Source organism: Petromyzon marinus, chromosome 33, assembly GCF_048934315.1.
Source record: "Petromyzon marinus isolate PM22_M1 ecotype Great Lakes invasive population chromosome 33, UKy_Petmar_22M1.pri1.0, whole genome shotgun sequence".
Classification (NCBI taxonomy): domain Eukaryota; kingdom Metazoa; phylum Chordata; class Hyperoartia; order Petromyzontiformes; family Petromyzontidae; genus Petromyzon; species Petromyzon marinus.
The window spans coordinates 1,838,508-1,863,362 of record NC_133699.1 but is presented as its reverse complement, the minus strand read 5'-3'; the positions used below and the strand labels follow the sequence as shown (position 1 = coordinate 1,863,362).

Below are 24,855 nucleotides of genomic sequence, written 5' to 3'. Positions count from 1 at the left end.
TAATTATGCTTCTCTTTAATGGTAAAGACCCCAATACATGAGTGATGCAGGAATATTTACAGAAAATTAATTACAGAGCCACCATTGAATACCAGCATTAAGGCCACGTTGGACATTCATAAAAGACACCCCCTTACCGACTGAAACTGCTTTAAATGGGTGGAATATTGGACGTCACATTTAAAAAGTCGATTAAAACTACATTATTCAGTTAAGAAAAATATAACAAGGCAAAGTACTTGTTTCTATTACAAAACACCATACACCCCAATGTCTTATATTGTGATTTGGTTACTAAAAATGTTCCATGAAGCGAATATGAAAGAACTTTAAAAAAATATACGTCCAACCATCGAAGCAGCTCAAGAAGCAGTAATTTAATAAACAAAGTGCAAATATATATAAACAAAAAAATAATAACAAATAAGCATCCCCATTACACAAACAGTGAAGAGCTTACGTAATAAGCATTTTTTTTAATCGATATTAAAAGTGAAAAAAAACATTGTTCTGTCGATCACATTTAGAAATAAAAACCGATAAAACGTGCCACTCGACTTATCCTTAGACTTAAAACTTTCGTGACTGCAGAAATTCATATTCTTGGTTCTTTCGGTAAAGTCACGTGATAGAAAACTAAAAATGTAAATTAAAAGCAAAAAAAACCCCACGACGTTTCGATCGCAAGAGAAGACCGCTTGTGTTGTGAAGAAGACCGCTTGTGTTGTGAAGAAGACCGCTTGTGTTGCGATCGAAACGTCGTGGGTTTTTAATTTTGACTTTTAGTTTTCTATCAACGTGACTTTACCGAAAGGACCAAGAATAGACGTATCCTGTCTACAGACACCTTCACAACATCCATGGACACCAACAAACTAATCTCTTAACATCGTGAAGTGTACAGCCTTAAATTGCAAGGATTTGTTTGGACCGATATTTATTATTCTCAAGCTAAGAATGTATGCCAATGTAGGTTTTTCCAGGAAAAAACACAATGTTGCTTTAAAAAATGAAGATCACAGTATGAAGACATTTTTGGAATAAGCACTTGGCAAATCTATCATCAGCGTGACCCACTACATTGAAAAAGTCCTCGTATTATCGGGTGGATCCACTCAACGTTTCACATGTTATATACACCCTTGCTTTCCCCGCCTGCTTTGCATGGGAGTAATGTTGCAACAGGTGGAGAGTTCTCATTCGTCTCTTAAAAGGCAGAACTAAAAAAGCAGATACCCTTGGGATTGAGGGAAACAGTAGTCAAGGCCTTGTAAAAAAATAACCCTTTGCGTTAAAATACATTTTATTTAGCATCTGCTGAGACCCAAGTTGAAAGCTGCTTTATAAAGGGTTTTTATTTTCATCCAACAGAACTGCCAAAACACACCTGCAAAACAGCTGTATTAAAAGTTATTCGTAGCAGAAATTGGTTAAGACAACATTATTACAATATATGGTACGAGTAGGTGATGTTAATGTGTTTTGCGAATAATAAAATGTAGCAAGTCGAATACGAATCATCCACGAAGAATCTTAGCATGTAATAAATGTACAAACTTACTTTTCTAAAAACTACACGACATTACCAACTACAGCCAATAATAAGTGGACCATTTGTACAGGGGTTTTGTTTTCGGATAACTGAGGCTCCCACATTTTATTCTTGGAACTAATCACCCTAGCAGTATTTTTTATTATTCAATTACAAAACAAATTCATAGCTTGGACAATACAATGACATTTTATTTATAGATTTGTGAGTACGTGAATTGGTGTTTAAGAGGAAAAAATAACTACGATAACTTAACAGGTATGCCGATACTTATAGATTTTTCTGTATGTACAAAGTGATTCACTAGGTTATCGGTTTCTCCAAATGCAGACAAACCAGGACCAGATGAGGACAAGTAACCCTATGCTGTGACTACATTTTCAGGGGAATCACTGCTCATTCCTTTGGCTTCTTGAAGCCAATCTTTGGAAGGTGCAGCTTTGCTGAACCTGCCGCACCCGAATCTGAGTCGTGCTCGGAGTTTGACGAGGATATTCGGACTTCCGGTGCGCCAAAATGGAAGGAACCGCCCTCTGCCGATCCGTCAAATTCACTGCTTCCAGAGATGTTTGCGGAGCCCTTTTTCTTAGTTCCAAACGAAAATCCTGGCAGTTTTATTTTACCTTTGCCTTTCCCTTCGGCATCATCTTGGCCATTGCTCGATCTTGCGGCGAGGTCTGAGCTACCGGAATGTACGCCTAGTAGTGTAGGGTCACACTCGGCACCACCAGATGCATATCCACCGATGGTATATGAACCCTTAGAGGAAATCCCTATACCTGGACTTTTTGAAGTGGGCGATTTTACCGATAAATGTGCATCATCAAAACTACTCAATGACGCGTCACCTCCACCCTTCACTTTAGGTCCTTTGAATTTTACTCTGGAGGATGAAAATTCTACTTCTCCTTTAGCTTCTGGCAAGTCAAGATCTACATCTGATTTTGGCTTGCTTGTTTTTCCATGAAATCCAAACTTAGGCATTTTCATTTTGCCCTTTTTCACCTTTCCTTCTGCACCCTCAATGCTAACATCTGGGGAATCCACACTGACATTTACATCTGGCATATCCACATCACCTTTAAATGATGGTCCAGAAAAGTCCGAACTTTGGAGGTCAACATCAACTTCAGGACCTTTTACTTTGGGTAGATTAACATCAAATTTGGGAATTTTAATTCTTGGCATTTTAAGCTTCGCATCTGGCCCTTCAATATTCACATCAGGCCCATGTAAATGTATTCCACCTTCTGGGGTTTTCATTTCTCCTTTCACTTGACCAGATACATCTATATCATGTGAGCCAACTCCTACCCCTGCTTCTGGTTGTTTCACTTGTGGAAGGTTTATTTCAAACTTTGGTATTTTAATTTTTGGCATTTTCAACTTCCCTTCAGGACCTTCAATATCAACATCAGGGGCATTTGCATCAAATTTAATATTTGTTCCTGTATTCCAGTCACCTTCAATATTTGAACCGGATATATCAACACCTCCCTTAACTTTTGGCATCTTAAGATTTACATCAAGGTTTTCACCAGATATTTTGGGCCCTGAAATTGCTACAGAAGGCATGCTTACTTTTGGACCTTTGAATTTTCCTCCTCCTCCTTCAATGTTCACTTTGGGTGTATCCCCATGAAGTTTTGGACTTTTAACATCATAATCTGCTCCTGGTATAGATATGTCAAATTCTCCTTTTGGAGGGCTGAAGTCTAAATCCACAGTTGGGCCCTGAACTTTGGAGCCTGAAAACCCAAGTTTTGGCATTTTAAATTTTGACTTTTTGGATTTAACTTCAGGTCCTTCAATAGTTAAATCTGGCAAATGGGCATTCACACCTATGTCTGGTGCTCTGACATCTCCTTTTATTTCCAGACCAGGCACATCGGCACCACCTTTCGCCTTTGGCAATTTAACATCCACATCAAGATCTGGGCCTGATATATTTGGTCCTGAAAGATTGAACGATGGCATTTGAAACTTTGGGCCTTTGATTTTTCCTCCAGGGCCTTCTATATCCAAATGCGGTGCACCAACATCACCCTTCACTTTTGGACCTTTAACGTCAATGTCTATGTCGCCTTTTGGAAGACTGAGGTCCATATCTACATTTGGACCATGAACTTTAGGACCTGAAAAACCAAATTTAGGCTTTTTAATTTTGGGCATTTTAAATGATGCATCTGGTCCTTCAATATCAACACCAGGTATGGAAACATCCCCTTCTAGTTTTGGCCCTTTAATATCAACATCCAGTTTTGGTGAGGAAATATCAATGTCAGTTTTTGGAATGTTAACATCCACATCTGGTCCTTCTAATTTTGGACCTGAGAAGCCAAACTTGGGCATTTTCATTTTGGGTAGATGGAATTTTGAATCTGGTCCTTCAATGCTTATGTCAGGTGCATGGACATCAATACCCATATTTGGAGACTTAAGATCACCTTCTACTTTTGGTCCAGATATGTCCATACCCCCCTTTATCTTTGGCATTTTAAGACCCATATCAATATCTGGTCCAGAGATCTTGGGTCCTGATATATCTATTGTAGGCATTTTAACTTTAGGACCTTTTATTTTTCCTTCCAGTCCCTCAATGTCTACACTGGGTGCATCAATGTCACCTTTAACTTTTGCTCCTTTAACATTAAGGTCTAACGATGGTGCAGAAACATCCATGCCACCTTCTGGTAAGTTTAGGTCAACACCTACATCTGGTCCATGTATTTGAGGTCCTGAAAAGCCAAACTTGGGCATTTTCATTTTGGGTAGATGGAATTTGGAATCTGTGCCTTGAATGTTCATGTCAGGTGCATTGATATCAATGTCCATATTAGGAGCCTTAATGTCACCTTCTATTTTAGGTACAGATATGTCCATGCCCCCCTTCATCTTTGGCATTTTTAGACTCAAATCAACATCTGGTCCAGATATCTTGGGACCTTTGATTTTTCCTTCTGGTCCCCCAATATCCATATGTGGACCTGCAATGTCCCCATGAAAGCCTGACCCTTTAAATTCAACATCTACTTTAGGTAGAGATGCATCAATCTCACCTTTTGGAAGACTAATGTCTACATCTGGAGCATCCAATTTGGGCCCTGAAAACCCAAATTTGGGAAGTTTAACAGTAGGAAGTTTAAACTTAGCATCCAGTCCTTCCCCATCAATATTAGCAGCACCAACATCCAAATCAACACCGGGAACATTAATGTCACCTAATGCTGGTCCTGACACATTAACACCTCCTTCTATCTTTGGCATTTTGACATCCATGTCAAGGTTAGGGCCAGATATTTTTGGTCCTGAGAATCCCAAGGTAGGCTTCTTTAACTTTGGACCCTTAACTTTTCCTTCTGGGCCCTCTATGTCTACATTGAGTCCTGAAATATCCCCTTCAAATTCTGGCCCTCGAAGATCAATGTCTAATTTGGGTGCATTGAGATCAACTTTTGGAGGACTAAGATCAACGTCGATGTCTGGGCCTTGAACTTTGGGGCCTGAAAATCCAAACTTCGGCATTTTAAACTTGGGCTTTTTCAATTTATAATCAGGACCTTCAACATTAACGTCTGATAACGAGGTGTCCACTGCAATATCTGGACCTTCAAATTCCCCTTTAATTTTTGGACAAGATAAATCAGCTTTTGGGATTTTAATGTCTCCTTCAATTGTTGGAAATGCAATGTCAACATCCCCTTTTGGCAAGCTCATATCTACATCTAAGGTTGATCCTTTGACTTTGGGGCCAGAAAATCCAACTTTTGGCATCTTGAACTTAGATTTTTTTAACTTAAAATCAGGCCCTTCAGCTGATAAATTTGGGGACTCTGCATCAAAATGTCCCCCTGCTGTGCCAGACACATTCATTTCTGGGAGACTTACATCTGCATCAAAATCAGGAGATTTTAGATCCATGTCAATATCAGTTAAGGAAGGTTTTTTACCAGTGAGACCAAACTTTGGAAGTTTGAACTTAGAACCTTTAGCTTTCACATCCAGTCCTTTTAATGATATATCTGGTGCATCAATATTGATGTCAGGAGCTTTCATGTCACCTTTAATTTTTGGTCCAGATATATCAATGTCAGCTTTTGGAGAACCTACATCAAGGTTTATATCTGGGCCTTTAATTTTTGGAAGATTTACCTCAAACTTTGGTAATTTTACTTTGGGCATTTTAAGGTGGCCTTCAGGACCTTCAACATCGACTGAAGGAGCATTAATATCAACATCACCCTGCAATTTTGGCTCAGATACATCTACTCCTCCAGAAATTGAAGGTAGTTTTATCTTAGGGCCTTTGATTTTCCCTTCAGGTCCTTCTATATCCACATGTGGCGCATCAAAGTCTCCTAATTTTGGCCCTTTGAGATCAATATCTATCTTAGGTGAATCAATATCAATGTCCCCTTTAGGGAGACTGAGGTCAAAATCTACATCAGGCCCATGAACCTTAGGTCCTGAGAATCCAAACTTTGGCATTTTCATTTTAGGAAATTTAAATTTAGCATCTGGTCCATGGAGATCTACATCAGGCGCTTCAACAGCCAAATCAACATCTGGCACATGCACATCTCCCTCTAGTTTTGGGCCTGACACATCAACCCCTCCTTTAAACTTTGGCATCTTTACGTCTAAGTTAAGGTCTGGAGCCGATATTTTGGGTCCTGAAATATGTGGCATTTTTATGTTGGGACCTTTAATTTTCCAGGCTGGACCTTCCATGTCTACATCAGGAAGAGATGCATCTCCCTGCAATTTTGGGCCTTTAACATCAATGTCCACTTTAGGAACAGAAACATTGAGGTCACCTTTGGGAAGATTGACATCTAAATCTAAATCAGGTCCGTGAACCTTTGGTCCTGAGAAACCAAACTTTGGCATTTTCATTTTAGGCATTTTAAATTTAGCATCTGGTCCATGAAGATCTACATCGGGCACTTCAACATCCAAATCAACATCTGGCACATGCACATCTCCCTCGAGTTTGGGTCCTGATACATCAACCCCTCCTTTAATCTTCGGCATCTTTATGTCCATGTTCAGGTCTGGAGCTGATATTTTGGGTCCTGAAATATGTGGCATTTTAATTTTTGGGCCTTTAATATTCCAGTCTGGTCCTTGCATGTCTACATCAGGTAGAGACATATCTCCTTCCAGTTTTGGGCCTTTTACATCTCCTTGCAATTTTGGGCCTTTAACATCGATGTCCACCTTAGGAGCGGAAACATTAAGATCACCTTTGGGAAGATTGACATCTAAATCTAGATCAGGTCCATGAAGCTTTGGTCCTGAGAAACCAAACTTTGGCATTTTCATTTTAGGAAATTTAAATTTAGCATCTGGCCCATGAAGATCTACATCGGGCACTTCAACATCCAAATCAACATCTGGCACATGCACATCTCCCTCGAGTTTGGGTCCTGATACATCAACCCCTCCTTTAATCTTCGGCATCTTTATGTCCATGTTCAGGTCTGGAGCTGATATTTTGGGTCCTGAAATATGTGGCATTTTAATTTTTGGGCCTTTAATATTCCAGTCTGGTCCATGCATGTCTACATCAGGTAGAGACATATCTCCTTCCAGTTTTGGGCCTTTTACATCTCCTTGCAATTTTGGGCCTTTAACATCGATGTCCACCTTAGGAGCAGAAACATTAAGATCACCTTTGGGAAGATTGACATCTAAATCTAGATCAGGTCCGTGAAGCTTTGGTCCTGAGAAACCAAACTTTGGCATTTTCATTTTAGGAAATTTAAATTTAGCATCTGGCCCATGAAGATCTACATCAGGAGCTTCAGCATCAAAATCAACATCTGGCACATGCACATCTCCCTCTAGTTTTGGGCCTGACACATCAACCCCTCCTTTAAACTTTGGCATCTTTACATCTAAGTTAAGGTCTGGAGCTGATATTTTGGGTCCTGAAATATGTGGCATTTTTATGTTGGGACCTTTAATTTTCCAATCTGGTCCTTCAATGTCTACATCAGGAGGAGATGCATCTCCTTGCAATTTTGGGCCTTTAACATCAATGTCCATCTTAGGAGCAGACACATTAAGATCACCTTTGGGAAGATTGACATCTACATCTAGATCAGGTCCGTGAAGCTTTGGTCCTGAGAAACCAAACTTTGGCATTTTCATTTTAGGAAATTTAAATTTAGCATCTGGCCCATGAAGATCTACATCAGGAGCTTCAGCATCAAAATCAACATCTGGCACATGCACATCTCCCTCTAGTTTTGGGCCTGACACATCAACCCCTCCTTTAAACTTTGGCATCTTTACATCTAAGTTAAGGTCTGGAGCTGATATTTTGGGTCCTGAAATATGTGGCATTTTTATGTTGGGACCTTTAATTTTCCAATCTGGTCCTTCAATGTCTACATCAGGAGGAGATGCATCTCCTTGCAATTTTGGGCCTTTAACATCAATGTCCATCTTAGGAGCAGAAACATTAAGATCACCTTTGGGAAGATTGACATCTAAATCTAGATCAGGTCCATGAAGCTTTGGTCCTGAGAAACCAAACTTTGGCATTTTCATTTTAGGCATTTTAAATTTAGCATCTGGCCCATGAAGATCTACATCAGGAGCTTCAGCATCAAAATCAACATCTGGCAAATGCACATCTCCCTCTAGTTTTGGGCCTGACACATCAACCCCTCCTTTAAACTTTGGCATCTTGACATCCAAGTTAAGGTCTGGAGCTGATATTTTGGGTCCTGAAATATGTGGCATTTTTATGTTGGGACCTTTAATTTTCCAATCTGGTCCTTCAATGTCCACATCAGGAAGAGATGCATCTCCTTGCAATTTTGGGCCTTTAACATCGATGTCCACCTTAGGAGCGGAAACATTCAGATCACCTTTGGGAAGATTGACATCTAAATCTAGATCAGGGCCGTGAAGCTTTGGTCCTGAGAAACCAAACTTTGGCATTTTCATTTTAGGAAATTTAAATTTAGCATCTGGCCCATGGAGATCTACATCAGGCACTTCAACATCCAAATCAACGTCAGGAACATTGATGTCCCCTTCAACCTTTGGTCCAGATACATCAACTCCACCCTTTAACTTTGGCATTTTTACATCTAAATTTAGGTCTGGACCTGATATTTTAGGCCCTGAAAATGAGGGCATTTTGAATTTGGGGCTTTTTATTTTTCCCCCTGAACCTTCAACATTTATATGTGGTGCTTCAATATCTCCCTCTATTTTGGGCCCTTTAACATCAACATCTACTTTAGGTGCAGCAATATCAATGTCACCTTTTGGTAGACTGAGGTCTAAATCTACATCAGGCCCATGCAGCTTAGGTCCTGAGAATCCAAACTTTGGCATTTTCATTTTAGGAAATTTAAATTTAGCATCTGGTCCATGGAGATCTAAATCAGGTGCTTCCACATCCAAATCAACATCTGGCACATGCACATCTCCCTCTAGTTTTGGTCCTGACACATCAACCCCTCCTTTAAACTTTGGCATCTTTATGTCCAAGTTAAGGTCTGGAGCAGAGATTTGGGGGCCTGTAATATCTGGCATTTTGATTGTTGGACCTTTAATTTTTCCTTCTGGTCCATCAATGTCTACATCAGGTAGAGACATATCTCCTTGCAACTTGGGTCCTTTAACATCAATGTCCACTTTTGGTGCAGCAATATCAAAGTCAGCTTTCGGAAGACTAAGATCCAAGTCGACATCAGGTCCATGGAGCTTAGGTCCTGAGAATCCGAACTTTGGCATTTTCATTTTAGGAAATTTGAATTTAGCATCTGGTCCATGGAGATCTACATCAGGCGCTTCAACATCCAAATCAAGATTGGGAATATTGATGTCACCTTCAACCTTTGGTCCTGACATATCAACTCCACCCTTTAACTTTGGTGATTTTATGTCTACGTTAAGGTCTGGACCTGATATTTTTGGCCCTGAAAATGAAGGCATTTTGAATTTGGGGCTTTTAATTTTTCCTCCTGAACCCTCAATATTTATATTTGGTGCTTCAATATCTCCTGCTATTTTTGGCCCTTTAACATCAAGATCTACTTTTGGTCCAGCAATGTCAACGTCAGCTTTTGGAAGACTGAGGTCAAAATCTACATCAGGCCCATGAAGCTTTGGTCCGGAGAAACCGAACTTTGGCATTTTCATTTTAGGAAATTTTAATTTAGCATCTGGTCCATGGAGATCTACATCAGGTGCTTCCACATCCAAATCAACATCTGGCACATGCACATCTCCCTCTAATTTTGGTCCTGACACATCAACCCCTCCTTTAAACTTTGGCATCTTTATGTTCATGTCAAGGTCTGGAGCTGATACTTTGGGTCCCGAAATTGAAGGTAGTTTCATGTTTGGGCCTTTTATTTTCCCTTCAGGTCCTTCAATATCCAAATGAGGTATATCTACATCTCCTTCCATTTTTAGCCCTTTCACATTAATATCTAATTTTGGTGCAGCAATATCAAAATCTACATCAGGCCCATGAATATTTGGTCCTGAAAACCCAAATTTGGGCATTTTTGGAAATTTGAGTTTACTCTCTGGTCCCTCAAGATTAATGTCAGGACTATCAACATTCACATCCACATTTGGTACTTTCACACCTCCTTCAATTTTTGGTCCTGATACATCAATTCCTCCTTTCAATTTTGGCATTTTCACATCAAAATCAAGGTCTGGGCCAGATATTTTGGGCAATGAAATTGAAGGCATGGAAATTTTTGGCCCTTTGATTTTCCCTTCTGGTCCTTCAATATCCACTCCTGGAACATCCATGTCACCATGAATTTTTGGTGCTTTAACATCTATCTCTAAATTCGGTGCAGATGCACTAATTTCACCCTTTGGGAGACTGAGATCTAAGTCTACATCAGGTCCGTGAAGCTTAGGACCTGAAAATCCAATCTTTGGCATTTTCATTTTGGGCATTTTCAGCTTAGCATCTGGACCTTCAATGTTGACATCTGGTGTCTGAATATCCAGTCCACCAGCAGATCCCTTGATATCGCCTTTAAATTTTGGAGAAGATATATCAACATCAGCTGTTGGTGGATTAACATCAACATTTGCATCTATATCAGGACTCTGAATCTTAGGTCCAGAAAATCCAAACTTTGGCATTTTGAATTTAGGCTTTTTTATTTTCATTTCTGGCCCTTCAATATTAACATCAGGTGCACTCACATCAATTCCTGCACGTGGTCCTTTAACTTCTCCTTTTATTTTTGGAGAAGGTAAATCAACGTCAGGTTTTGGGATATTAGCATCAATATCTACAGTGGGACCATGAACTTTAGGACCTGAAAATCCAAATTTTGGGAGTTTAAATCTAGGCAATTTGAATTTTGAGTCGGATCCATCAATATCTACATCAGGTCCAGATAGATCAGCTTCTAATTTTGGCCCTTTTATGTCCGTATCTAGTTTAGGGGAAGCAATGCTAACATCAGCTTTTGGGATATTTAGATCTACATCTATATTAGGACTTGCAAATCCAATCTTTGGCTTTTTCATTTTTGGCAATTTAATTTTCCCCTCTGGGCCTTCAATGTTGACATCAGGTGCCTCAATGTCCACATCAAAATCTGGAACATTGATATCACCCTCTACTTTTGGTCCAGATACATCAATTCCACCCTTAAATTTTGGCATTTTCAAATCTAAATTGAGGTCTGGTGCAGATATATTTGGTCCTGATATTGAAGGCAACTTGATCTTTGGACCCTTTACTTTCCCCTCCGGTCCCTCAACGTCTATGTCTGGAAGAGACACATCACCATGCCCCTTTGGCCCTTTGAAAGAAACTTCACCTTTTGTAAGACTGAGATCCATATCAACATCTGGTGCATGGATTTTGGGGCCTGAAAAACTGAGGTCAGGCATTTTCATTTTAGGCAGTTTAAATTTAGCATCAGCTCCTTCTATATTCATATCGGGACCTTTTATATTTACATCAACATCTGAAACCTTAACATCACCCTCTACTTTTGGCAAAGATGCATCAACATCTCCTTTTAACTTGGGCATCTTTAAATCCAGGCCAAAATCAGGACCAGAAATATGTGGTCCTGACATTGATGGGATCTTGAATTTCGGCATTTTTAGTTTGCCATGTGGACCTTCAACATCTATATCTGGTGCATGAATGTCTCCTTCAAACTTGGGGCCTTTTACATCAATGTCTACTTTTGGTGCAGAAACATCTAAGTCACCTTTTGGAAGACTAAGATCCAAATCTACATCTGGTCCATGAAATTTAGGTCCTGATATTCCAAAGCTAGGCATTTTCATTTTGGGGAGCTTAAATTTAGCATCCTTTCCCTCAATGTCCACATCAGGTGAATTAAAACTCAAATCAACATCAGGGACATTCATTTCCCCTTCTACTTTTGGCCCAGATACATCAATACCACCCTTTACCTTTGGACTTTTAACTTCGATGTCACCTTTTGGAAGACTTACGTCAAAATCCACATCTGGTCCATGGAATTTTGGGGATGAAAAACCAAACTTAGGCATTTTAAATTTGGGGAATTTAAATTTAGAATCAGACCCCTCAATGTTCAAATTTGGAGCTTTAGCATCAATATCAACTTGGGGTCCTTTAATGTCACCCTCTAATTTTGGACCAGTCATATCAATGCTACCCTTTACCTTAGGCAGCTTAACATCTAGGTCAAAATCTGGGCCAGATACCTTTGGCAATTGCACGTCAATTGATGGCACACTCACTTTTGGGCCTGTAATTTTCCCTTCAGGACCATGAATATCTACATGTGGCACATCAACACCCCCATGAAGATTTGGAGCTTTGATATCAACATCTACTTTTGGTACAGAAATGTCGATATCACCTTTAGGAAGATCTACATCTACATCGGGTCCGTGAAGCTTAGGTCCTGAAAAGCCAAACTTTGGCATTTTCATTTTCGGAAATTTTAATTTAGCATCTGGTCCGTGGAGGTCTACATCAGGAGCTTCAACATCCATATCAACATCTGGAACTTTCACATCACCCTCTACTTTCGGTCCTGATACATCAACCCCTCCTTTAAACTTTGGCATTTTAACGTCCAAGTTAAGGTCCGGAGCCGATATTTTAGGTCCCGAAATATGTGGCATTTTTATGTTGGGCCCTTTAATTTTCCAATCTGGTCCTTGCATGTCTACATCAGGTAGAGACATATCTCCTTCCAGTTTTGGCCCTTTGATATCTCCCTGCAATTTTGGGCCCTTAACATCAATGTCCACTTTAGGAGCAGAAACGTTAACATCACCTTTGGGAAGATTGACATCAAAATCTACATCAGGTCCATGAAGTTTTGGGCCTGAGAAACCAAACTTTGGCATTTTCATTTTAGGAAATTTAAATTTACCATCTGGTCCTTGGAGATCTACATCAGGTGCTTCAACATCCAAATCAACATCTGGAACTTTCACATCACCTTCTACTTTCGGTCCTGACACATCAACCCCTCCTTTAAACTTTGGCATTTTAACGTCCAAGTTCAGGTCCGGAGCCGATATTTTAGGTCCCGAAATATGTGGCATTTTTATGTTGGGCCCTTTAATTTTCCAATCTGGTCCTTGCATGTCTACATCAGGTAGAGACATATCTCCTTCCAGTTTTGGCCCTTTGATATCTCCCTGCAATTTTGGGCCCTTAACATCAATGTCCACTTTAGGAGCAGAAACATTAACATCACCTTTGGGAAGATTGACATCAAAATCTACATCAGGTCCATGAAGTTTTGGTCCTGAGAAACCAAACTTTGGCATTTTCATTTTAGGAAATTTGAATTTACCATCTGGTCCCTGGAGATCTACATCAGGTGCTTCAACATCCAAATCAACATCTGGAACTTTCACATCACCTTCTACTTTCGGTCCTGACACATCAACTCCTCCTTTAAACTTTGGCATTTTAACGTCCAAGTTCAGGTCCGGAGCCGATATTTTAGGTCCCGAAATATGTGGCATTTTTATGTTGGGCCCTTTAATTTTCCAATCTGGTCCTTGCATGTCTACATCAGGTAGAGACATATCTCCTTCCAGTTTTGGCCCTTTTATATCTCCCTGCAATTTTGGGCCCTTAACATCAATGTCCACTTTAGGAGCAGAAACGTTAACATCACCTTTGGGAAGATTGACATCAAAATCTACATCAGGTCCATGAAGCTTAGGTCCTGAGAAACCAAACTTTGGCATTTTCATTTTAGGAAATTTAAATTTACCATCTGGTCCTTGGAGATCTACATCAGGTGCTTCAACATCCAAATCAACATCTGGAACTTTCACATCACCTTCTACTTTCGGTCCTGAGACATCAACCCCTCCTTTAATCTTTGGCATTTTAACGTCCAAGTTAAGGTCCGGAGCCGATATTTTAGGTCCCGAAATATGTGGCATTTTAATGTTGGGCCCTTTAAATTTCCAATCTGGTCCTTGCATGTCTACATCAGGTAGAGACATATCTCCTTCCAGTTTTGGCCCTTTGATATCTCCCTGCAATTTTGGGCCCTTAACATCAATGTCCACTTTAGGAGCAGAAACATTAACATCACCTTTGGGAAGATTGACATCAAAATCTACATCAGGTCCATGAAGTTTTGGGCCTGAGAAACCAAACTTTGGCATTTTCATTTTAGGAAATTTAAATTTACCATCTGGTCCCTGGAGATCTACATCAGGCGCTTCAACATCCAAATCAACATCTGGAACTTTCACATCACCTTCTACTTTCGGTCCTGACACATCAACCCCTCCTTTAAACTTTGGCATTTTAACGTCCAAGTTCAGGTCCGGAGCCGATATTTTAGGTCCCGAAATATGTGGCATTTTTATGTTGGGCCCTTTAATTTTCCAATCTGGTCCTTGCATGTCTACATCAGGTAGAGACATATCTCCTTCCAGTTTTGGCCCTTTGATATCTCCCTGCAATTTTGGGCCCTTAACATCAATGTCCACTTTAGGAGCAGAAACATTAACATCACCTTTGGGAAGATTGACATCAAAATCTACATCAGGTCCATGAAGTTTTGGGCCTGAGAAACCAAACTTTGGCATTTTCATTTTCGGAAATTTAAATTTACCATCTGGTCCCTGGAGATCTACATCAGGCGTTTCAACATCCAAATCAACATCTGGAACTTTCACATCGCCTTCTACTTTCGGTCCTGACACTTCAACCCCTCCTTTAAACTTTGGCATTTTAACATCCAAGTTAAGGTCCGGAGCCGATATTTTGGGTCCTGAAATATGTGGCATTTTTATGTTGGGCCCTTTTATTTTCCAATCTGGTCCTTGCATGTCTACATCAGGTAGAGACATATCTCCTTCCAGTTTTGGCCCTTTGATATCTCCCTGCAATTTTGGGCCCTTAACATCAATGTCCACTTTAGGAGCAGAAACATTAACATCACCTTTGGGAAGATTGACATCAAAATCTACATCAGGTCCATGAAGTTTTGGGCCTGAGAAACCAAACTTTGGCATTTTCATTTTAGGAAATTTAAATTTACCATCTGGTCCCTGGAGATCTACATCAGGCGCTTCAACATCCAAATCAACATCTGGAACTTTCACATCACCTTCTACTTTCGGTCCTGACACATCAACCCCTCCTTTAAACTTTGGCATTTTAACGTCCAAGTTCAGGTCCGGAGCCGATATCTTAGGTCCCGAAATATGTGGCATTTTTATGTTGGGCCCTTTAATTTTCCAATCTGGTCCTTGCATGTCTACATCAGGTAGAGACATATCTCCTTCCAGTTTTGGTCCTTTGATATCTCCCTGCAATTTTGGGCCCTTAACATCAATGTCCACTTTAGGAGCAGAAACATTAACATCACCTTTGGGAAGATTGACATCAAAATCTACATCAGGTCCATGAAGTTTTGGGCCTGAGAAACCAAACTTTGGCATTTTCATTTTAGGAAATTTAAATTTACCATCTGGTCCCTGGAGATCTACATCAGGCGCTTCAACATCCAAATCAACATCTGGAACTTTCACATCACCTTCTACTTTCGGTCCTGACACATCAACCCCTCCTTTAAACTTTGGCATTTTAACGTCCAAGTTCAGGTCCGGAGCCGATATTTTAGGTCCAGAAATATGTGGCATTTTTATGTTGGGCCCTTTAATTTTCCAATCTGGTCCTTGCATGTCTACATCAGGTAGAGACATATCTCCTTCCAGTTTTGGCCCTTTGATATCTCCCTGCAATTTTGGGCCCTTAACATCAATGTCCACTTTAGGAGCAGAAACATTAACATCACCTTTGGGAAGATTGACATCAAAATCTACATCAGGTCCATGAAGTTTTGGGCCTGAGAAACCAAACTTTGGCATTTTCATTTTAGGAAATTTAAATTTACCATCTGGTCCCTGGAGATCTACATCAGGCGCTTCAACATCCACATCAACATCTGGAACTTTCACATCACCTTCTACTTTCGGTCCTGACACATCAACCCCTCCTTTAAACTTTGGCATTTTAACGTCCAAGTTCAGGTCCGGAGCCGATATTTTAGGTCCCGAAATATGTGGCATTTTTATGTTGGGCCCTTTAATTTTCCAATCTGGTCCTTGCATGTCTACATCAGGTAGAGACATATCTCCTTCCAGTTTTGGCCCTTTGATATCTCCCTGCAATTTTGGGCCCTTAACATCAATGTCCACTTTAGGAGCAGAAACATTAACATCACCTTTGGGAAGATTGACATCAAAATCTACATCAGGTCCATGAAGTTTTGGGCCTGAGAAACCAAACTTTGGCATTTTCATTTTAGGAAATTTAAATTTACCATCTGGTCCCTGGAGATCTACATCAGGCGCTTCAACATCCAAATCAACATCTGGAACTTTCACATCACCTTCTACTTTCGGTCCTGACACATCAACCCCTCCTTTAAACTTTGGCATTTTAACGTCCAAGTTCAGGTCCGGAGCCGATATTTTAGGTCCAGAAATATGTGGCATTTTTATGTTGGGCCCTTTAATTTTCCAATCTGGTCCTTGCATGTCTACATCAGGTAGAGACATATCTCCTTCCAGTTTTGGCCCTTTGATATCTCCCTGCAATTTTGGGCCCTTAACATCAATGTCCACTTTAGGAGCAGAAACGTTAACATCACCTTTGGGAAGATTGACATCAAAATCTACATCAGGTCCATGAAGCTTAGGTCCTGAGAAACCAAACTTTGGCATTTTCATTTTAGGAAATTTAAATTTACCATCTGGTCCCTGGAGATCTACATCAGGCGCTTCAACATCCAAATCAACATCTGGAACTTTCACATCACCTTCTACTTTCGGTCCTGATACATCAACCCCTCCTTTAAACTTTGGCATTTTAACATCCAAGTTCAGGTCCGGAGCCGATATTTTAGGTCCCGAAATATGTGGCACTTTTATGTTGGGCCCTTTAATTTTCCAATCTGGTCCTTGCATGTCCACATCAGGTAGAGACATATCTCCTTCCAGTTTTGGCCCTTTGATATCTCCCTGCAATTTTGGGCCCTTAACATCAATGTCCACTTTAGGAGCAGAAACATTAACATCACCTTTGGGAAGATTGACATCAAAATCTACATCAGGTCCATGAAGTTTTGGGCCTGAGAAACCAAACTTTGGCATTTTCATTTTCGGAAATTTAAATTTACCATCTGGTCCCTGGAGATCTACATCAGGCGCTTCAACATCCAAATCAACATCTGGAACTTTCACATCACCTTCTACTTTCGGTCCTGACACTTCAACCCCTCCTTTAAACTTTGGCATTTTAACATCCAAGTTAAGGTCTGGAGCCGATATTTTGGGTCCTGAAATATGTGGCATTTTTATGTTGGGCCCTTTAATTTTCCAATCTGGTCCTTGCATGTCTACATCAGGTAGAGACATATCTCCTTCCAGTTTTGGCCCTTTGATATCTCCCTGCAATTTTGGGCCCTTAACATCAATGTCCACTTTAGGAGCAGAAACGTTAACATCACCTTTGGGAAGATTGACATCAAAATCTACATCAGGTCCATGAAGCTTAGGTCCTGAGAAACCAAACTTTGGCATTTTCATTTTAGGAAATTTAAATTTACCATCTGGTCCCTGGAGATCTACATCAGGCGCTTCAACATCCAAATCAACATCTGGAACTTTCACATCACCTTCTACTTTCGGACCTGACACATCAACCCCTCCTTTAAACTTTGGCATTTTAACGTCCAAGTTCAGGTCCGGAGCCGATATTTTAGGTCCCGAAATATGTGGCATTTTTATGTTGGGCCCTTTAATTTTCCAATCTGGTCCTTGCATGTCTACATCAGGTAGAGACATATCTCCTTCCAGTTTTGGCCCTTTGATATCTCCCTGCAATTTTGGGCCCTTAACATCAATGTCCACTTTAGGAGCAGAAACATTAACATCACCTTTGGGAAGATTGACATCAAAATCTACATCAGGTCCATGAAGTTTTGGGCCTGAGAAACCAAACTTTGGCATTTTCATTTTCGGAAATTTAAATTTACCATCTGGTCCCTGGAGATCTACATCAGGCGCTTCAACATCCAAATCAACATCTGGAACTTTCACATCACCTTCTACTTTCGGTCCTGACACTTCAACCCCTCCTTTAAACTTTGGCATTTTAACATCCAAGTTAAGGTCCGGAGCCGATATTTTGGGTCCTGAAATATGTGGCATTTTTATGTTGGGCCCTTTAATTTTCCAATCTGGTCCTTGCATGTCTACATCAGGTAGAGACATATCTCCTTCCAGTTTTGGCCCTTTGATATCTCCCTGCAATTTTGGGCCCTTAACATCAATGTCCACTTTAGGAGCAGAAACGTTGACATCACCTTTGGGAAGATTGACATCAAAATCTACATCAGGTCCATGAAGTTTTGGGCCTGAGAAACCAAACTTTGGCATTTTCATTTTCGGAAATTTAAATTTACCATCTGGTCCCTGGAGATCTACATCAGGCGCTTCAACATCCAAATCAACATCTGGAACTTTCACATCACCTTCTACTTTCGGTCCTGACACTTCAACCCCTCCTTTAAACTTTGGCATTTTAACATCCAAGTTAAGGTCCGGAGCCGATATTTTGGGTCCTGAAATATGTGGCATTTTTATGTTGGGCCCTTTAATTTTCCAATCTGGTCCTTGCATGTCTACATCAGGTAGAGACATATCTCCTTCCAGTTTTGGCCCTTTGATATCTCCCTGCAATTTTGGGCCCTTAACATCAATGTCCACTTTAGGAGCAGAAACGTTGACATCACCTTTGGGAAGATTGACATCAAAATCTACATCAGGTCCATGAAGTTTTGGGCCTGAGAAACCAAACTTTGGCATTTTCATTTTAGGAAATTTAAATTTACCATCTGGTCCCTGGAGATCTACATCAGGCGCTTCAACATCCAAATCAACATCTGGAACTTTCACATCACCTTCTACTTTCGGTCCTGACACATCAACCCCTCCTTTAAACTTTGGCATTTTAACGTCCAAGTTAAGGTCCGGAGCCGATATTTTGGGTCCTGAAATATGTGGCATTTTTATGTTGGGACCTTTAATTTTCCAATCTGGTCCCTCAATGTCCACATCAGGAACAGACATGTCTCCTTGCACTTTTGGGCCTTTAACATCAACGTTGACTTTAGGAACAGATACATTCAGGCCACCTTTAGGAAGACTGACATCTACATCAGATCCATGGACATTAGGACCTGAAAAACCAAATGATGGCATTGTTACTTTGGGCAATTTGAATTTACCTTCTGGACCCTGAAGATTTACATCAGGTGCTTCAACATCTAAATCGACACCTGGCACTTTAACATTATCTTTAAATTTTGGTCCAGATACACCCAATGCTCCTTTCCCGCTTGGTTTCTTAAATTCGAGATTAACATCTGATCCAGATATTTTGGGCCCTGAAATATTTGGCATGTTTATTGTTGGGCCTTTGATATTCCAATCTGGTCCCTCCACGTCTACATCAGGTACAGAAATATCCCCTTGCAAGTTTGGGCCTTTAACATTCATGTCCATTTTAGGAGCTGAAATATTAACATCACCTTTAGGGATATCAATATCCAAATTCGCATCTGATCCATGAATTTGAGGACCAGAAATGCCAAACTTTGGTAGCTTGAATTTTGGCATTTGAAATCTTCCATCAGAACCTTCAATGTTGACATCAGCCCCTTTCAAACCTGCATCAATGGTAGGAAATTGAATATTTCCTTCCTGTTTACATCCAGACACATCAATACTACCTTTTACCTTTGGCAGCTTGACATCTAAACCTTTAGCAGATGCATCAGGTCCTGTTATGTGTGGCATCGTAATTGTTGGACCCTTGATGCTGCCTTCTGTTCCCTTCATTTGCACATTTGGTGCCTTGACATCTCTGTGCATTTTCAGTCCATTTGCATCAAAGTCCAGTGTTGGTGCAGATACATCAATGCCTCCTCCTTTAGGAAGATTGATGCTGAAGTCTCCATCTTGTCCGTGTATTTTCGGATCTGTGAAGTGATAACGGCGTGTTTAGTTTGGACACGTTACATGAACTGCTGCATGTTCAAGTTTCCTTTTTGAGTTGCACGAATTAACAAAAACTTTACGTACCCTTGACAGTGCCTTCAAAGGCTGCAGATGTTCCTGCATCAGCTCCCGATCCTTTCATTTTCTGAAAGCTTACTTCATACTTTGGTATTTTTATTTTGGTTATGTTCAGGTTTCCAGGAATTTCCACACCTGGAGCATTCACATCCACTTGTGCCGACTTGGTCTTGGCATCTAATTTTGAATCGGCTATCTCTATACCGCCAGTTACTTTCGGCTTCTTCACATTCAGGTTCAAATCTGCGCCAGATATTTGGAAACTCGAATCTCTCACTTCCGTCGTCGTTATCTTTGTTCCAGAGACTTTCCCTCCCAGTGATCGTGTATCAAAACCGGGTAGAGAGAAGTCAACACCCTTGCCGTGTGCATCAGTCTCACGTAGACCAGATGCATCGGTTTGAACACTTGGGCCAGAAATGTTCAATGTCTTGGATGTAAATGAAAAGCCAGCATCTGGTCCTTTAATCGTTGGTCCGCTGAGCTTAATGCTGCGATCGCCGTTCTCTGCTTCCTGTTTTATTTTAAAGTCTGGATAAACTCTTCCACCGTCGCTGCTGAACGAGTAGCTGGATGAGCTAATTCCACTCTGGAATGCGTGTTCCATGTTTGGGTCAAACTCTCCTGAGGTCCTTGAGCCTCTTTGGCCCTTGAAGAGTACAGTGGTTGCATGAGTGGATGCTCCTTTATGAGATGTAGAAATCTGTAATGAAAACACAAACGTACTATTTTAACATGCTGCCACATTTAACTAAGCTACTGTTAGCAAGTACATGAATTCAAGGACCTTGAGTGTAAGTATGTAATTGTGGAGTAATTGTTGAGAATGTAACAAGCATTGTACTATAAATACAGGGAGGAAAACCCCACAATTGAAATATTGGCATGTAAAAGGTAGTGTAATATTCATCATCAATTGTTCTGTCAGCCCATTAGGGGTTGAACTAATTCTACCATGGTCATCCCTCTTTATCCAGTGACGCTGCTCTATTCGGTGTCAATCATTTATCTTCTAGTTCTCTTACCTCTGCATCTATTGACATGGATTCCTGTCCTCCCCTACTCATACTTCCTCTGTGTCCTGTCTGGGCTCATTCTCATGTGTTCGAACCGATGCAGACTTCTTTCCTAGACTGTCCCTCAGTCATGTTCGTATACTGTGACAGCTCAGTCTCTGCAGTCCCGATTACTCCTGGGATCATTTTCAGTCATCAACATCTCTCTCATCGGGTTTTCTTTATCATCCACAATTCTACGCTACTTAGTGAGCACTCGAAATGCCATCGACTTGTACGCCTACACATGGGCCCTTATCGAGATGGTAAAAAAATTTACCGAGCGATAACAAACTTGCGGAGTTAAATTTAGTAATTGCAAATAAACGTATTAATTGTTATTCTGCCTTCTATGCCACTAGGTGACAGCGCCGCTGCGTTTGCCATTTGTGCGCTCGCTTGTACTGGCCGCGACGACGAAGCGGCGAGTCTCATGAGATCATACCCCGTGCTCGAACGCCGATCCGCCTGTCGGACCGCCACTCGCATCCAGATCCTCGAAGGACAGACGAGGTTTGATCTTCTTCTCGAAAATCTTAGTGTACTGGTCATTGTTGGCGCTCTGCGGAGGGTGGGGTAAATGGAACAAAAAAACGACGATAGTGTTCACACGGAGCCGCACAAACAGTGCAAGCACAGGTGTGTATGTAGAACTTCTTTCGCACCGTACGTAGCCTACCGTGCTAATCAGAGGTGTGGCGGAATGGAAAACTAAAACACAAAAAGGTAATGGTGAAGCCGTGCATGCGCCACACAATTGTAAAAGAACTACATTTTTATTACATACAAAATGTAGTTGACACCCAAGGCAAGTAGTTTACATGAATATCTACAATTGAACCGTGGACCCCTATGCGACCACCACTATTGTGAAAATCATCTCGCACATTCCCCTTCCCCCCGCCGCTCCTCCGGAGACTTGCACGTACCCTGGGGATAGGCGCACCACAGGTTTGGGGACCCACTGACCCATTAATCCACTGGCCTAGGCACTATGGTACATCTGCGAGTGTGTGAGGCTGCTTCACCGATTTATTATTGCACGCATGTGTGGCCATTTTTATTTTTATCGTGAACGGGGGCGTCCCACACAGGAGTGCATGTGCATGTGCTTGAATATACTATTGTCATTACGATGGGGAAAAGAACCCTGCCGGGCCGGACATGTGCAACGTGAACTTACAAAACCTCCACCAGGCCATGCGGTTGTCTATGCCAACAGCGAATGTTACAGATCACATGATATTATTAAATAGTCGGCCATTTGTTTTTTCAAATTACAGTATAAAACCAAATGTGTTAAATTTGACCAAGTAGCAACGTAGCCCCCTACTGGCAGACTCATTTGTGAAAGTGAGCAATTTCGTGATATCCTTGTGCTAAAGAATGGCACGAATAGAACAGTGCTCAAAATAATAATTATTATCGCCACATCACAGGTATCATGTACGTATTCGTGTTGAACTTCCTCCGCACCGTACGTAGCCAGCCATGCTAATCAGGAGGTGCGGGGGAAGGACAACAAACCGCACACACGTCTCATAGTTTCGCGAGGACGCCCCATCATCGGCGACGTGCACAGCCACGGCGACGCGACGCCAGTGCACCCACCCCTCCCGTCGGGCTCATTGAGCCAAAGTTGAAGTCGCGCGCCGTCGGGGACGTGGACTCGGCGCCGCCAAACTCCAGGTGACGCGGGTGGCTGGCTCCGTGCAGGCTGTACTCCACGGTGGTCGCCGTGCCGCCGCCAATGCCGACGCCCCCGAGCGAGCCGCCCTCCAGCGAGAAGCCGCCCGCCGCTTTGCGGGACGGGTGCTCCAGCGTGCCAGTGGGAGAACCGGCGGGCGAGGTGGTGCCGGAGGTGCGGCGCAGGCGCAGGCCCGTCGTGTAGTGCTCGGAGAGCGACAGGAAGCGCACCGCATCCTCGTACTTCATGTCCTTGAAGTAGACCGTCGCCGAGATTATTTGGTCCCCTGCAGGGTTAAGAGAGTAAGAAAAAGAGGGCGTCAATTTTTGCTGATACACGGGGAAGCGATTAAAAGCGGCGGTTACATTGGAGAGGAATAATGTAAATAAATGAATATCCAACAATGCCGACCATTACCGATCGTGAATCATCTCTTGCCATTTCCATTATCATCAACGTTGTTTTCAATTGTCATTAAGGTCATGTTTTGTGACGCTGCATAAAACATTTAATGTTTTAGTCATCGGCCTGTGGAATTTACACATCAACAATATCCAGTTTAATAGGCCTAGTGATAAAACCGGTCCAAAGCTTTCTTCCTTAAATAATATTATGGAAAGCAAATGAGCCAAACGGCTAACGCCTATTTTACTTGTACGCGGATCGACATGGCTCGCACACGGGTTATAAGGTTTGCTGGATGGAGGGAGAACCTCCAGGATCAAGGCTACGAAGCCGACGACTCAAGTTCCATTCCCAGCCACGGCTAACAACGAACACCGGTGACGAGCGATACGGACCGAGCTATTAAAAATTCTTAACTTTTTAAAATATTTTACCAGCCAAGCTCCACCGAGTTATATGTAGCTCTTTTTCAGAAGCCGCCTGGGCCACAAATGATAGCTCAACAAAGTGGCTCATCAGGCACGATGGGAGTTTGCGCACGGCAAGAGTTCAATACGGCCGGGTCGTCGTCGTCATCACCTTCGGCGAGGCGAACTTTCTTGGCGAGCGGAGACTCCTTGTCCAGCTCCTTTATGTAGATGCCGCGCTTCCCGCCGCCGTCGATGCTGAAGTCGCGCGACGACACGCCCTCATCCCCCTCCAGGAGGATCTCCACCACGCTCTCCGAGCCATCCCCTCCCTCCGCCATCGCGCCGCTCGCCGTCCACGAGGGCCCCGCAGGGCTCCTGTAGATTCCTATCCATGCACGCACGCACGGGTGAGAAGGATTTATGTATGTTGAACTTCTTCCGCACCCTACATAGCCAACCGTGCTAATCAGAGGTTACGGATGAAGGGAAAACCTCTCCAGGATCAAGGCTACGAAGCCGGCAAACCAAGTTTGATTTCCAGCCACGGCAAGATCTGGACCAAGCTATTAAAACTATCAACTGTTTTTATTTTACCAGGTAAAGCCCACAGAGCTATACATCCCTTCATCAAAAGCTCAACGAAGTGGCTTATCGTGTTAAAATTTATAGCAGCCAAATACTCTACAAATGACCACAAACCACCACGTCCTCCTCCCACCCTCTGCAAATTCACCATCCTGTACTGACCAGCGTGGTGAAGTATGGTTAAACAGCCCCTGTGACCAGCACCGAGTATTGCCTTGTGATGGTGTCAGCCCAGAATCGTATCTTACCATCCTTGTACACAATTTATAGACATGTTGTAGGTAAGCCAAGGTCCGTCTGTAAATACTGCGTGCGTTTGAGCGATTAGCACTTACACGCGTATAGATGCAGCAGCAATGTGTGCCTGTCTATGTGTGCACCACGGACAAAATCTTCAACGCATCAAGCGGGAGATCGCTCAGTGGCGTGCTATGCGTGGATGTCCACGTAACATTGCTTGCGTATATATGCGAGCGGGGCTCAAGATAAATACGAGTCATGTGCAACAAGAGTTTG

At 41.9% G+C, this 24,855-nt stretch overlaps 1 protein-coding gene across 5 annotated transcripts in view; it reads right to left on the bottom strand.

Moving 5' to 3' along the window:
• LOC116948288 (neuroblast differentiation-associated protein AHNAK-like) overlaps positions 1-24,855 on the bottom strand; it is a 70,742-nt gene continuing 45,887 nt past the window's right edge. For all 5 annotated transcript variants that reach the window (XM_076071433.1, XM_076071436.1, XM_076071432.1 and 2 more), the window contains 5 exons: positions 23,924-24,139; positions 22,864-23,225; positions 21,698-21,814; positions 20,204-20,900; positions 1-20,100 (listed from right to left, as the gene is read on the bottom strand). In XM_076071433.1, the coding sequence (XP_075927548.1) occupies positions 1,949-20,100; positions 20,204-20,900; positions 21,698-21,814; positions 22,864-23,225; positions 23,924-24,092 (19,497 nt within the window). In that variant the 5' untranslated portion in view covers positions 24,093-24,139 and the 3' untranslated portion in view covers positions 1-1,948. The remainder of the gene's footprint in view (positions 20,101-20,203; positions 20,901-21,697; positions 21,815-22,863; positions 23,226-23,923; positions 24,140-24,855) is intronic.